The sequence below is a fragment of the Ovis canadensis genome, chromosome 1 (genome assembly GCF_042477335.2).
Source record: "Ovis canadensis isolate MfBH-ARS-UI-01 breed Bighorn chromosome 1, ARS-UI_OviCan_v2, whole genome shotgun sequence".
NCBI lineage: Eukaryota > Metazoa > Chordata > Mammalia > Artiodactyla > Bovidae > Ovis > Ovis canadensis.
This window is the reverse complement of record NC_091245.1, coordinates 169,409,899-169,425,194: the sequence shown is the minus strand read 5'-3', so window position 1 is coordinate 169,425,194 and position 15,296 is coordinate 169,409,899. Positions and strand designations below refer to the sequence as shown.

Genomic DNA, 15,296 nt, shown 5'->3' with positions numbered 1-15,296 from the left:
TATTATTCAATTAATGTTTATTTAAAGCAATGCATCAGTTTTTCCATTGTGAATAGACAGATTCACATAACAGCCATACTTTTAGATACCAAATAACCGTAACTAACTTTTGTCCACAAGACATACTGGGTCAAACAATGTGATCGATCCAAAGGTTATCTATTTTTAAAAGATTTAAGTACTTAACTACAAAGATGATTAGTCAGTCAATTGCTTATGACACTTCTCATTTAAAAGAAAAGAAGATAGAGGTTTTTCATAAATCAAATTTATTACAAAGAATTGATGTGCAATCAAAGTCAAATATGTTCCTCAGAGTATGCAAGAGATAAGCAAAATAATATTAATATAATTAAAGTTACTAAAAAACATGTTTTTTCTGAATGGTAATATAGAACATCTTGGTGCATTATCATTATCTGACAACAGAAAACAAGTAAAACATGTTTCAATATTGACTTTCTGTTGTTCTTTATTTCCAACAGAGCAGGAAATCAAAATTCTAGAAAGTGCGTCTTAAAGAGGTGTCCTCTTTAATAGTATGCAATTCCCTACAAATAATAATATCTCATCTGAAAGCGTATTTACAAGTCAGAGCTCTGCCAGCCACTAAGGGAACAGCTCTCCATCTGTTTCATCTACAGAGGTGGTGCTTACACAGTTCCTTTGAAGGCATATAATTTTTAAAAACAGTGAAAATCCACTTGTTCTTTTCTATTTTATTGATCTATACATTTCAAATGTGGTCATGTTAATGACCATATATGTAAAAATATTTTAAAAGACAAAAATAACAATTATATACAGTTTGCAAAGATCGAACTTTAACCATGGTACCTTTCATTCAGTCCAGTTACTACAGAGACTTTCCAGCACTGGTAACTATCAGCTACTGAATGTATCAGGCCAAATGAAGCCTCAAGGCTATGTCCAGATTTATTTTTTAACTTTCAAATGCTTTCATTTTTTCTTCAAAAAACAGTTAACGATTCACCTCCTTTTAAACTGGCGATAGCTACATGAGCAGTACCTGATACCACAAATCAAAGCCAAAAAGCTACTGTTAATTGAAGTCGATTTTACCACTCAGATTAAATTCAGATGTCTAGATCCCAGATACCTGGGCATGAAATATTAAAATCTGCCAAGAGGAATTAGGTATTTTTCTCCTTTTCTTTTAACATAATCCACTATATAATAGTGAACTAAATATGTTTGTTTCATAGAAACAACTTACATTTGCCAATACAAAGCAAATGGTCTATGTACAGATACAATAGGACTGCCTAACTGACAGTGAGTATTGCCGACCAGGCTCCAAACCCATGGAGCTAATACGGTGGAGCTCTCTGCTGAATGGACTTTCCCTTCAGGATACGTCGGATCTGGAAAGGAAACCAACAGGATTTGTGAGGTTTCTTTTTTACAATCAAAGTACCACCTCTTCAGAGTTTCTTTCTTCTATACGTAATTCCTGCCTACTTATAAGTAAGCGTATGAAGAAATACACAACAGTATGTGTCAAGATTTTAAGGGGACTTGAAAAAAAAAAAAAAACTACAACTTCTTTTAAGGTTTACTACAGCTCTCCTATAGTGATCTTTGAGTACAAGAAAGTAAAGCATCTCCATGAAAAAAATTATCTGAAGCTGAACATCTCCAACTGTTTAACCAAGACCTTTATTCCTTTCCTAATCTTCTGTTATTTGTGAGAACATGTAAAACAAGGCAGTAATCATGATTATACATATCTCACCTACCTTGATGTCAGCCTCAACTAAGAACCCAGAGTCTTTCTTACAGATATAAGTAAATTATAATGCCCTTCGAGTCAAGATAGCTATCAAGATATCCAAGAATGAAAGCATTGTGCATGACTGCATGGATCACAGGAAAGCCCCCAGGCTCACTGAGAGCTGAGTCATTGATTTTATATCTCAGCCTGACAAATTTTATCATGTCTCTCAGCCCACAGAGATTAGAAGCAACAAGTTAAAAGAAAGAAGATTGGAGTCAGGGATGTAACTGATAGCTACCAAAAGGAGACACAATGACTATAGTCTGACAATAAAAGCAAGGGAAAAGATCCTCCTTCCAAACAGAGAGAAACAAAAATACAAAAGCAGAAAGAAGAATAATCTGAGAACACTTATTTAGCAAGGAGTTAAGCAACTCTCTGTGCTCGATACTCCCTGAGAACCTCACTCTATGAATGCACACCACAAACAGTGAAGCAGAAGAAATGACTCTGTCATTTACTATTTAACGATGGTTCCTGTGCCTGGAACCACTCTGAATCTCAGTCTTTCCAGTTTAACCTTCATCCTGAGAAGTTTTCCTAACTATAATTAAGTGGTATAATATACCACTACAAGTTATCAAGAGATAACTCTACAAGTTACCAAGAGATTTGTTTTCAGCTATCAAGAAATCTACAAATATGAGTTACTATAACACTGTGGCCACAATGAGGGCTGTAAATCAAAGAAAAGGCTAAACTGCATTCCATATATTTTATTTTGTGATTATTACAGTATATAATGACCTATAGCCACAATCACCTCATTTCCTCCAGGGCAAAAGTTTCATTAAAAATCGTTTTAAGTTCTTAAAGAGTCAGCTCTTATTATCAGGAAAAGTTTAATCATATCAAACTGTTCAATCTCCAAATGTAATATAGAATCATATGATAAGAAAAGCATAATTCTATTTAAAGTATAAACTATTTCTAGGTTCAAAGTTACATAAATAACTTTCCCCACTTTTTACTTAGGATCAGTTAGCAGACAGAAATCATTGGTAACAGCTAACGTTGACTGAGCACTCAGGTGTCTGGAAGTATTCTGAACACTCTACAGATACTCACTCATCTAATACCCACACTATTTGAAGGTTCATCACTTACTCACAAAACTAGATTCTGTTTCCTTAGTGTCTACAGGAACCTTGTTTCCTCCTCTTTCATCAACTGCCAAATGTCAAACCATTCTGACTTAGTTCAAACCTAAGCTTGTTATCTTGGAAGAAAAGGAAGGACTGCCTGACTTCTAACCATTTGGGGTCCACGGATACAGCCTTAAATGTCTTACTCCTCCTTTGGAAACACAACAATTGACTCCAAAGGGCAACAATGACAACTGCTGAGACACATATGCTGACAGAGGCCATCTGAGCCGACAGAGCCCACCTGAAGAGTGCCAGCTGACCCACCACTCTTACGTTTCAGGACAAGGCCTGAAAGCATGTCTTTCCCTTCCGTGGCCCTCACCTGTTCTCCCACAGGGCCATCAGGAACCAAATGCACTGGCTGCTCGTTCTCCAAGTTCCGAGTACTTGGGTCTGCTCCCTTCCTCATCAACAGGCGGACTGCATCCAGCTGCGTCACCCGATATTGCAGGCTGGCAGCAACATGGAGGGCGGTGTTTCCATTGTATGCCTGAAGACCAAGAGAAAATGACACCCGTGAGGATAGGAGACTTTCACAAAAGCAGCTCAAAAGCTTGAAGAAGGTATAAAGAAGGTCATTCCAACTCTCGTGCAGTTCTCGGGTATTCCTAAAAGTACCTTTGCATTCACAAAAGACAGGCAAGTGGGCAGTTCCAAAAAGAGGCGAATGAGTTCCAGGTTTGCTTCTTCTGCTGCCAGATGCAGGGCTGTGCGGCCACTTTTACGATCCTTGTCAAAGGCAAGAGGGAGAAGACAGTGAACATCTGAGACCACGCCCTAGACATACGCTGCTCACCCAGCCTCGCCTATGTCTGACTCACCCGTGGAGACTCACTTGAAGTGCTCCCTTCTTCACAAACCCTTCTTTCATCCCAAGCTCCATGAAATCTCATTTCTCCTTTGAAATTCCCTTTTCATTTGCCTGCATGCCTCTTATCACATCTACCCTTATACACCAGGTGGCCATAAAATGTAGAAATAGACTACACTGTTTTATTGAGGGCTGTAATATAGTACAAGAAACCATTTATTGTCTATCCGCCTGTGTTTCCAGACTTGGTGGCCATCCTGTAGACTGACAGTTAGCTATCTCTCTCACCATTTCTACTAGACTGTAAGCTCCCCAAGGACCCAAGGGGCTTATGATTTAGGCATCTTTCCCATAGAGCCCCTAACTCAGTGCCTGGCACACAGCATATATTCAGTAAAGAAACCTCAGATTTAAAGATAACAAAATATTTTCCAGTTTAAAAAAACAGAAGATTAAGTCCAGATTCTACAACAATGAAGAAATCCTTATGAAATGCAGTGCCTTTATTATCTGTGTATGACAACTGAAACCAAAATGAAAATATCAGTTTCAAGCATATTCTTTTCCTTTCAAATAAAGACTAATTCATTTTACAGCTGAATGATCTTCAGAATAATAAGCCATAGATTAAACACAAATCAAGAAAGCAAATGAGGTGATCTTTTAAAATCTAAGCTCCTTAACTATCCATACATTGCTACTCACTCCATTAATTTTTTAAAAGGGGGGGCAATAAAATTAAAAGAGGAGAAAGTTTTAATCTCTACTGGGGAACAAGCTCTTCTGCTATAACCACTTCTCTCCCACATTCCATGTCTAAACTCTTCTGTGAATTTACCTTAGCTTCCACTGTTGCTCCCATTTGAATCAGACACTTAATTGTATCAACTAGACTTTTATTCTTCAGTAAAAGCTCCTGAACTTCAGGTGAATGGGGCTGTTGATTTCTCTGGAGTTCGTGCACCACAGCATTGTGGGCCAAAACTGCACAGTGTAGAGGGGTCAGGCCTAGAAAAAAGTATAAGAAAGCAGAAATCAAGCCTCCCATCAACTCTTTCCGTTGTTCTATAATTACAGACCTTGGGGGTAGCATCTATGTGACCTACGTATGGGCTCCACAAGAACCACTAAGGAAACCTGAAGATTTCCTCCATTGGGTCTTAGCACTAACTTTATCTACAGAATATTTTAGCTTTAATTAACTCCTTTTCTTCTTGGTATTGAACTTAATGCCCTTGGAACTAAAGGGCCCCTCTCTCTGAATGCTTCTTCACCCAGTAACATGTCCACTGCTTACCATCATAGTTAGTTGCCTCCAGGTCCACAAACTGGTTGCTCCCTGCTGCTCCCTTCTGAATTGCCTGCAGGATTTAAAAGTAGACATTTACTCAGCACAAGACAAGCTCTGCCAAATACTTATCTACAAGTGTCCCAAGAAAGGAATAAGTCAACTCAGAAGAGAGTATTGCAAAAGGCAACCTGCACCCAACTGCTAATTTCTAAGCCCTATCCTGTGGCCCTGTAGTAACGGGAGCCTGGCTTGCTGCCTCTTACCTGAAGCACCTGGGAGTGGCCCTTCTCTGCACACACATGCAGGGGCGTTCTTCCCCAGCAGTCAGTGGTGTTCACCTGGGCCCCGAGGGTCACTAGGTCCTGCACGATGAGGTGCTGATTGGCAGCCACGGCCACCTGGAAGGCACTCTGTGGACATGCAGAGGAAAAAATATATATATTTTGAAAACTATAAAACTATCCTAACAAGGAATATGAACCTAAACTAAGACTGAGGGGGGAAAAACCCACATAGAAAAAATGAATCCTATTAATAAGTTGTAAGATACTGTAATACAAGGAAACTATAAAAAGCTTAGGGTGAGGCTTTATTACACCCCATTAGTCTTTGGTCAAATGACTACAAAGTTAACGTTAATAACTTCAAGGTTGGCAGTGACAGAGTCAACATCCCAAAGTTAATATTAACCAAACTCTTTTGGTCTGGAACTCTGAAATAATCTACACTCGAATATGAGACCAGCTATCGTCTTAACCACACCTTTGCCATTTCCCTATGTCAAGATCCTCACCTGGGGTAGGGGAGGAAGGCTCAAGAAGTACCGAAGCCTCCTGTAAAGACTTCAGTACATTGAAAGCCATTTTCCTCCAATTAAAAAATTAATTAAAATAAAAAATCCTCACCTGTCCATTGTGCTCTTTAATATCTAGCATGTGAAGTGCATTCATTTTTCTTGCAAGGACATAGGAAAGTGCCCTTCTCCCTTGGGCAACAGCAATATGTAGGAACCTGGGGGAAAGAAAAGGAAAAGAGGTAAATTATTTCTGATTTCACTAAGTTCATCTTTTAAAAAAAAATTCTTCCTTTAGCCCTTTTCTTGATGTGCTGGTATACTCAAATCAAACAGCTGCCGCTATTGTTGTTCAGTTGCTAAGTTGTGTCCGACTCTTTGTGACCCCATGGACAGCAGCTTGCCAGGCTTGTCTATCCTTCACTATCTCCTGAACCCCATAAACAGTATGAAAAATGAAACAGTACAGAGCATAATTTGTCTTTTCTGCTATGCTGACAATACCCATCTGTGTTACAAGATCAAGTAGGTTACCAGAAAGAAGTACGCCAAGTACCATGTTGACTGCATTAAATCTAATGTTTTTAATGTTCATAAAAACCCAATGAAGGAGATAGTACCATTTTACATGCCCAGAAACTAAAGTACAGAGAGGTTAACAATTTGCCCAGGTTCACAAAGATTTGAGGACAGATCCGTAATCAATCTACAAATCAACTTATGGTTGATCACGACCAACCAACTATGATCTAACTGATTTTGCTCTACAGACATAATCTGTGCTAATCTTTCAAAACCAATTATTCAAAGAGGCCAAATACATTTTCATTAATTTGGAACAGGTAATTTGTTCACCCAGAAAAAAAAAAAGAAAACTCTTCTCTGAAATACTAGCTATCATTCTGCCTCCACTAGTCATCTAGATTAGTCAATCACTTACTCAGATCTAAGTTGGCATACCCTGTGCCCACCATGGCCAACAACCATGGCTTACCAAATTAGGTTAATGACATAAAAGGATATACTTACGTGTCACCATCTGCATCCTTTGAAAGAAACTGGTCTTGGGAGATATTTGCCAATTTGTTTTCTTCCTGCTCTACTTGCCACTGAAAAAAAGATTTCCCTAACTGTGTGGTGTTCATTGGATTTCCGCCAAGGTTCGGGAAGGGCAGCGGCGTGCTTAAAGGGGTAGAGCCTGCATCTGGCCTTGCCAGGGCCTCACAGGCATCTGGTGGCATCAGGTTGAAGTTCTGTAGATGGGTGTCAATTTGCTGCTGGACGCTGGCAGCAGTCTGAGGGGGAACAGCAATATTCTCAGATTCCCGGGGATCACTTAAAAGGGATGCAAAACTCTGGTCTGGGCAGAACTGTGGTTCTCGACCAAACAAGTGTGGCTCATAGCTGGGGGACTGGGAAGTTCTGGAATAAGGGCTGTACTCCAGGGCTGGACTGTGGGTGTAGTGCTGTGGCGGCGGCTGCATGCTCTGATTCTGTGGTGAATACTGGTACACGGAAGCCTGATCCATCATGTGTGGGGAGCTGCTGACTTGGAAGGGCTGGTATTTCTGAGGTGGAGAGAAGACCTGCCCTCTGTGGAGGTCCTGACACTGCTCATGGGGGGAGCCCTGAGGGGCCTCCCCAGGGCTCATCCAGCTAACTTGGACAGTGTTCAGGGAAACCGGGCTGCATTCATTCTTAATGTTGATAATGTTCTGAAGCAGATCGGCACAGCTGTCCTGTTTGGATTCATTGTGATGGACATCTTCCATGCTCTCCGCGGGTGTGGGTGTTTGAGGTGGTGTCTGGAAAGGAAGAAAAAGGAAGTTGCACATTCTCTTCCAAAATTATTCTAAAAATAATTTCCAAAGGGTATTCAGAGAAAATAGTGAGATACATACCAAAAACTGGGTATGTAACAAAGCTGATCTTTTGCAAGCTGGTCCATCAGACAATGAATCAGAGCCTTTCCTTTTCCCACTATATGATACTGTGTTCTTCAATTCTATACCCGAGAAAGGAAAATGGAATCTGTGATCATTTTACTTCACAAAATTTTGCCCCTAATCACAGCGCAATATTTTACCCTAGAGCTCCCATAATATTATAAATAGAGGTAACCCTTACCTGTGAATTGCTCTCTGTTCACACCTTGTGTCTATAAGGAAAAAAAAGTTTCCAATTTAGTGTGTGATAAATGGTTTCCTGATTAACATTTATCAGTAAACAGATATCTCTACCATTCTTTGTAGTTTGCCATGAACATATGATATACCATTCTAACAGTATTTATTTTCTATGTTCATTTCCATCCTACCTTACAACTTCCCCCATTTGCATTTTCACCTCATTCAACTTGGGTCAAGGTAAAATTAATAAGGCAACTTGAGCTTTTCCTTTCTAATCAAAATGTTCCATTGAGCTGAACCACATTAATTTCCTTGCCCCCAACTTGCCTTCGTTTACTCATTCATTAAATTTCTCTTGCACACTGCCAAGCGCCCAGCACTGGGCCCAGCGACAAGAATCTAGCAGACAGCAGGACAAATATGCTCTCTGTCCTTTGTACTCTGTGGTCTATGAGAGTAATAACCCTAACAGACTAACCTCCCTGCCACCCAACCCAAAACAAATCAGTTAGGTGCCACCTTAAAATCATCGACAGCTTGTCCGGAAGCCTTCTGTTTATGACTTCGGATGTGCAATAGGAGTTCTTTCACCGAGTTCTTCACACGAACACCTTGAAAGGGTCCTCTCTGCTGCCTTACAGCCCCCATATGGGGCTCAACTGTTCAAAAACAAAAAACAAAAACATATCCCAAGTGAGTGTCTTCAAAGACATGAATATTAGTAACTTCGAAAGCACAGCTGTCCAACGTGATAAAGTTCCCAACTGGCCACAAAGCCTCTTCAACTCACCCCGGCCGATGACCTTGCACGTCAGTCCCCAGCCCTACTTAAGGATTCTACCTTGCCTGATACCTTTCCCCACCAGGCACCCTAAGGAATTAAAGCTCATAAAAAGTCATTTCAGGGAGCCCCAGAAACAAGGGATAAACCCAAATTAGTTCTCTCTCAGCCCTAAATACGGCAAGAGAGAGGATTGCAGATTTTGCCATCCTGACTCTCATAAATCTATAATTATTCTAGATTCTTTAAAAACCTGGGAGAGCAATTGCTAAATGATGAATTTTTAGCTTTCCAAACCAAAGGGTTTCTGTCCACACAGAAATTGTAAAGTCTTATCAATTCCACTCACCGAAGAAGGCACAAAACAATGTACCAAAGCCTAATAATTAATAATGTCTTAGTTTATTATTTCCCTCAGTTGAGCTATGCCGAGAAAGCTGCTTTAAATTCACTAAGCTTAAACACATTTCCACACACACACACAGGATTTCCCCTCACCGACTGTTTACGGAATTGCTCACATAGGCCTTCTAAGTAAAAAGGAAATAATCTCATTTCATATTTAAGCTTTAAAATACACTTTAAAACATAGTACATGAGTACAGCATTCCACTCTGACCACTAACATGTCACAACCTCTTGGGATGAGTTGAGCACAGAGTAAACACACACAGTCAGGAAATGAATAATTCAGCAATTCCATTGAGAGTAGGAAAAAATAAGATAGGACAAAAACCAAGGCATAATTTAAACATATATATATATGTACTTATAATCAAACATATGAGAGAAACAACTCAATGATAGGGCAAATTAAACAGCTAGTTTTACATTTAAGTCATTTAGAAATATCTTGCCAGAATCTAACACAGCATTTCTCTGGAATGACAGCAGTTAATAATTCAACGTCACAAGGAGAAAAATTCAGTTTCAGAAATCCCCTATGGTAAACCAAAGAACTAGTAAAATAGTTTCAGCCAGATGAAGGCCAAATGAGGAGGGGGGGGAAATGGTTTAGATAAACACACACAATTTTGGCATTTACTGCACACTCAAGATACAGAAAGCGTTTATAGAGTGGTACTGTTTGAATCACTTTTTTAAATGAAAATGACAAATCACACTTTAAAACGCAACCAAAACAGGAATGGCTAGCAGTGGGGAACACCTGGAAGAACGTTCTTTAAAATCATGCTGATTACATTTTCCAAAATGTGAGATTATCTAGACGTTCTTTGGTTTACCCACAGTGGCATCCTGTTTTCCCCCAAATTATGCAACTCCGTTCATTAAGAAAAAAAACTAACAATTCACAGCGGAAGACCGGAAACATTACGCCTTTCTCTGCCACATACAGCCCAACCACTCTAAAGCACAGAAAACAAAAACAAGACCGCAGAAATTCGGGGCAGACTTCGGAAAATCAAACTCAAGGTATACGTTGGTTTTCAGTACAGCTTCATCTCACATCTTGATAATATCCGTTTCTTTTCTTTATAAAGTCCTTCTACGTAAAAATTTTCACAAATACGTACTTAGGAAGAAATAATGACCTTCAACCTTGTACTCAAACCCTTATCGCCCGCTGCAGCCTTTCACTAAAACAGCCACGAGAAAAAGGTACACCTACATCGGCTCCAAAACCTCGCCATAGTGTGTGGATTATAGTTAATAAAGGCGTTTTTTAAAAGAAAACGAAGAGAAAAGCCAACGTGGTCCACTTCCCGCCCGCCCCCCCCCCCTCCCCAATCAGAGCCGTGTGTTTCCAGCTAACAGGCCAGCCGATGGCACCCGGATTTCACAGACGGTCAAAGGGCATCGAGTGATACTAAACGCCCAGCACAGGGCAAGGCATCCAGTCGTGGCCTAATATGACGACCAGTGTGATTATGTACCGCCGCTAAGGCAGGCGCAGAATCCCCCTAAAACCTGGCCGAGGTACTTCACATCTGGGCAGCCCAGACCACCCCCCTCCCCGAGCGCGGGCCCACGGGAGTCCGGGGGTCCCGGGGTCGCCCCGCTGGGGCCGCTGGGTACCTTGCAGCCGCTCAGCACGGGCGCCGCCTCTCGGCCGGGACTCGACCGCCCCGCAGGAGGACACGGACGAGGCGGAGGAGAAGTCGGAGGAGTCAGAGCCGGGCGAGCCTGGCGCCGAGGGCCCAGACGCCGAGCAGCCCCCGTCGCAGGCGCCGGGGGCGGCGGCAGGCGGCGACGCGCCATAGAAGTAGGCCAGGTTGAGCGGGCTGGTCATGAGGCCGCAGTCGCCGGCCGCGTCCAGCAGCCCCTCTCCGCCGCGGCTATCGTCCAGCAGCTTGTCCACGATCATGCTCCCGGGCTCGGCGCTCGGGGACTCCAGACAGCTGTGCCCCCGGCTCACTGCGCGCGGCTGCCTCCCGGTTGTGGCTATGGCACTAGCTCTGATGGGCTCAGGGTATCGGCGGGAGGACGGCGCGGGCACGGGCGCGGACCCGGAGTGCCCGACTATTTAACCGGCGTTCGAGACCAGGGGCGGAGAGAAGGGGCCACCGCCTCGCCGGCCTCCCCCGCGCCCTGCTGGGCCACTGACGGCGTCGGGACCGCCTCCCGGCCCCTCCTCCGGATGCGCCCAGTTTCCAGTAAAATGTACAGGATGAAGCAATGTGTGCCCTCCGCCCTCGCCCCGCCCAGACCCGCCGGTTGTTTTCCTGCCCTTCACCTAGAAACCCAGCCGGAGGGCGGCCTCCCGGCTTTCGGCCCTCGTCCCCTGCCCTGGGACCCCCGCCCCGGCCGCCCGCCGAAAGATGCCCGAACCGGCTCTGCTTCGGCGCACCCCCAGCCCGGCCTCGGCGCCGGGGAGGAGGGCGCGCTGCGTGGGCATGGCCCGCAAAGTGGGGCCAAGAGGCAGGAGGCGGCGGTGGGAACTGGTCGGCCCGGTTCCGCGGAGTAGGAAGTGCTGGAAGATCCGCGCCACGCAGCCCTCCCGCCGCCCAGCGCCCGACTCCTCGCCAACCCCAACCCCGGCGTCTCCGGGAGGCTCATACGGGCCAGTCTTTGTTCAACTTAGTAAGCGTTTGCCAACATGCCTTTTAGCCGGGTCTCAAATCCCAAACTGAAAGAGATGTTGAAGCCATTTTTCGGTCCTCAAATTATAATCTGGGCAACATTTTTGGTGCCAACTGGGAATAAAAAGTATTGGCCTACACCCCAGAATCCTTCAATATTGAGACAAAGACGTCTTAGCAGAGTGATAAATATACATGCATGTATGTGTTTGTACGTTTATGTCTGTGTTTAGGTTTATGCTGCGTAAGTGTTCCCTGTGTCGGATAAATACAGGAACTTTGCTCTTTGCTGTCTTAAAATACTTCAATGGAGTTAACACAGCTTTTTTGTGTGCTGTGCTTAGTCATTCAGTCGTGGCTGACTCTTTGGGACTCTATGGACTGCATCCCACCATGCTCCTCTGTCCATGGGGATTCCCCAGACAAGAATGCTGGAGTGGGTAGCCGTTCCCTTCTCTAGTGGCTCTTCCCAACCCAGCGATTGAACCCAGGTCTCCCTCATCACAGGTGGATTCTTTACCAACGGAGCCACCCAGGAAGCCCAAGAATACTGGAGTGGGCAACCTATTCCTCCTCCAGGGGAATCTACCCAACCCAGGAACTGAACCCAGGTCTCCCGCATTGCAGGCAGATTCTGTACCGACTGAGCCACCAGGGAAGCCCAATTTTTTTTTTTTAATTTAAGTCCCAATTACTTGCTAAAACCGTGGCTAGGCCTTAGTGGGAACAAAAGATGAGTGATTGTGTCTGTCCTTTCAAGCACATTATAATCCTGAAAGAATGATAAGGTAAGTACACACTATATTAAAAGAAACCGATTATGATTAAATATCATGAGGGATACAAAGTTCAGTTCAGTGAGTATCCTAAAAAGCAAGACAATATCTAGTGAAGGGAAAAGTGAGGTAATCAGGAAAATCTTTGCAAAGAAGGTGACATCTGAGATAGACCCCAAAAAATGAGTGAGGTTTCAACTCACAGCATTTCTTGGAAGAGGGAACAACACAAGCAAAGAATTAAGAAAATAAATCAGATGAAAAAAAGAGTCCCTTCTAGGATAGTCAAGGGAAGATCATAACATTAAATGTAAAAGGTAACTTGGTGCCTTTGGGTGGTGCCCCTCCAGTGACAGACTGGCACACCTGGTCTTTATTTAATAAACATTGAGTGAACGTGAAAGAATTTGGGGCGGGCAAAATTAATCCAGAAGCAGGTCAGAGGAGGTGAGACTCAGGGGCCCAGAGGCTATTAGAAACCGCTGTAATGGCCCAAGAGAGAACCAGCCTGACCCTGGCGCAGAAGCAGTGAGAAAGAAGAAAGAAGTAGATGGAAAGAAAACAGAGCAAGGCAGCATTACTAGGGCAGAAGGCACAGGTTGGACCTGTTTGGAGATGGGCAGCAATGACGGGGTCCCCAGTCAGGCTATGGTTTGGGGCGAGAAGGAATGCCAGCTTCAGATCACAGGGAAAGTAGGATGTTAGGGTCCCAGGAGGAAGAAGTGAGTGAGGCAGGGGAAGAGGGAGACATTGAGCTTGAATTGTTGTTGAACTCAATTGTTGAATTGTTGTTGAACTCAATTGTTGAATTGCTGTAAGACCTGGTGGGGGCTCCAAAGTAAACATTTCCTTGCTTCTCGAGGATGTTGCATTGTTCCAGGAACTTTTTTTTCTTTAAATAATTAATTAGTATGTTTATTTTTAAGAACAAATAGACAATATGGACATTTTTTAAAATAATAATTCACAATTAAAACAATCATACAGTGTTGGAGCATGATGGTATTTAAATTAAACTCTGTAGCCAAACTGGTAAACTGTTCAGCCCAGGGTTATATTCTCAGTTTGCACAACTAGAATGAAACCAGTTTTGTCTATTCTCTTACTCATCTTTCATCAGTCACTGCTAATGAAGATGGCAGCCATCATTTAAATACACATCATTAGGTAAAGAACATAAATGTCAGTAAAACATTTTCTATTAAGTAGCAGGCTGATGGCACCATAAAAATGAAAATTTTTCAAGTTGTAAAATATAGTCAAAGTCATAATGGAGTACATTAATATTGTTTGGCATTCTCTCAGTATTCCTTTTTTTAATATAAATTTATTTATTTTAATTGGAGGCTAATTACAATATTGTATTGGTTTTGCCATACATCAACATGAATCCACCACGGGTGCACACGTGTTCCCCCTCCTGAACCCCCCTCCCTCCTCCCTCCCCATACCATCCCTCTGGGTCATCCCAGTGCACCAGCCCCAAGCATCCTGTATCCTGCATCGAACCTAGACTGGCGATTCATTTCACATATGATAATATACATGTTTCAATGCTATTCTCCCAAATCATCCCACCTTTGCCTTCTCCCACAGAGTCCAAAAGACTGTTCTATACATCTGTGTCTCTTTTGCTGTCTCGCATACAGGGTCATCGTTACCATCTTTCTAAATTCCATATATATGCGTTAGTATACTGTGTTGGTGTTTTTCTTTCTGGCTTACTTCACTCAATATAATAGGCTCCAATTTCATCCACCTCATTAGAACAGATTCAAATGTATTCTTTTTAATGGCTGAGAGGAACTTCTTGCTGCCTTTCTCTCCTGCCAATTTTGGGGTTTTGGTAAATTTTTTTAAAAAATCAAAAGGAAACAACTCCCTTGATGTAGCTGCAGAAAATACAAGGCTCCAGTAACTGCAGTTCCTCAAAGACCAAAATCACTTAAAAGATGTTTCAAATGAGATATTAGACTTTCTCAATAAAATGCTTCAGTTTTTTTTCCTTCCAACTAAAATTTTATGCATGACAAAGGCCATAAATGCCATCCAAATAAATTCATGGCAATTTTTTTACAAAATTGTTTCTCCCCTTGAAATTATTTCCCATTTCACTTGGTATATAAAAATTCGAGCTTCAAAATCATGGCCTCTGGGGAAATATAGATAAATATGGTCAGTAGACCATATTTTCAAATGTTTCAAAATAATGTTTCAAAATAAATGTTCAAAGTTTTCTGTGAAATATCAAATCAATCATACTGCTTAAAGAGACCACTATCCAGGTTCAATGCCTGGTTCAGGAAGATTCCACACGCTTCCATGCAACTAAGCCCCTGCACCACAACTGCTGAGGCCACATGCTGCAACTACTGAAGCCCACGCACCCTAGAGCCTGTGTTCCACAACAAGAGAAGCCCACGCAGGGCAACAAAGAGTAGCCCCCACTCACCACAACTAGAGAGAGCACAGACACAGCAACAAAGACCCAGTGCAGCCAAATCAATATTAATGATAAATAATAATTTTTTTAAAAGACCACAACCTCCAACACACAATCAAGAATGGTTATTTGTTAACATCACTACAGAAATTAAATACTTATTTAAATGTTGAAATATAAACTCAAGTTTAGTCTATCAGGTTGAGTTATATAACACTGCCACTGTTCTGATCAAATACAGTGGAGCATGCACTCTGAAGACGGCCATCCATGATACATACGAGG

General features: G+C 42.5%; 1 protein-coding gene across 1 annotated transcript; it reads right to left on the bottom strand.

Moving 5' to 3' along the window:
- NFKBIZ (NFKB inhibitor zeta) lies at nt 1–13,423 on the bottom strand. The gene is made up of 12 exons (XM_069552375.1): nt 10,789–13,423; nt 8,490–8,629; nt 7,969–7,999; nt 7,743–7,846; nt 6,871–7,646; nt 5,954–6,059; nt 5,312–5,458; nt 5,055–5,118; nt 4,596–4,765; nt 3,565–3,675; nt 3,269–3,436; nt 1–1,385 (listed from the first exon to the last, which is right to left on the bottom strand). The coding sequence occupies exons 1-12, from the start codon at nt 11,075–11,077 to the stop codon at nt 1,332–1,334; spliced, it is 2,160 nt and encodes a 719-aa protein (XP_069408476.1). The 5' UTR covers nt 11,078–13,423; the 3' UTR covers nt 1–1,331.
- Between the last annotated feature and the right edge of the window lie 1,873 nt (nt 13,424–15,296).

Excerpts from the sequence above, each read along its gene's own strand:
- NFKBIZ (XM_069552375.1), bottom strand. The coding sequence starts at position 11,077 with ATGATCGTGGACAAGCTGCTGGACGATAGCCGCGGCGGAGAGGGGCTG. Across the intron at positions 3,676-4,595 it reads GAGCAACAGTGGAAGCTAAG|GATCGTAAAAGTGGCCGCAC; the intron begins GTAAATTCACAG and ends GCCTTTGACAAG. Across the intron at positions 3,437-3,564 it reads TGTCTTTTGTGAATGCAAAG|GCATACAATGGAAACACCGC; the intron begins GTACTTTTAGGA and ends CTTGGTCTTCAG.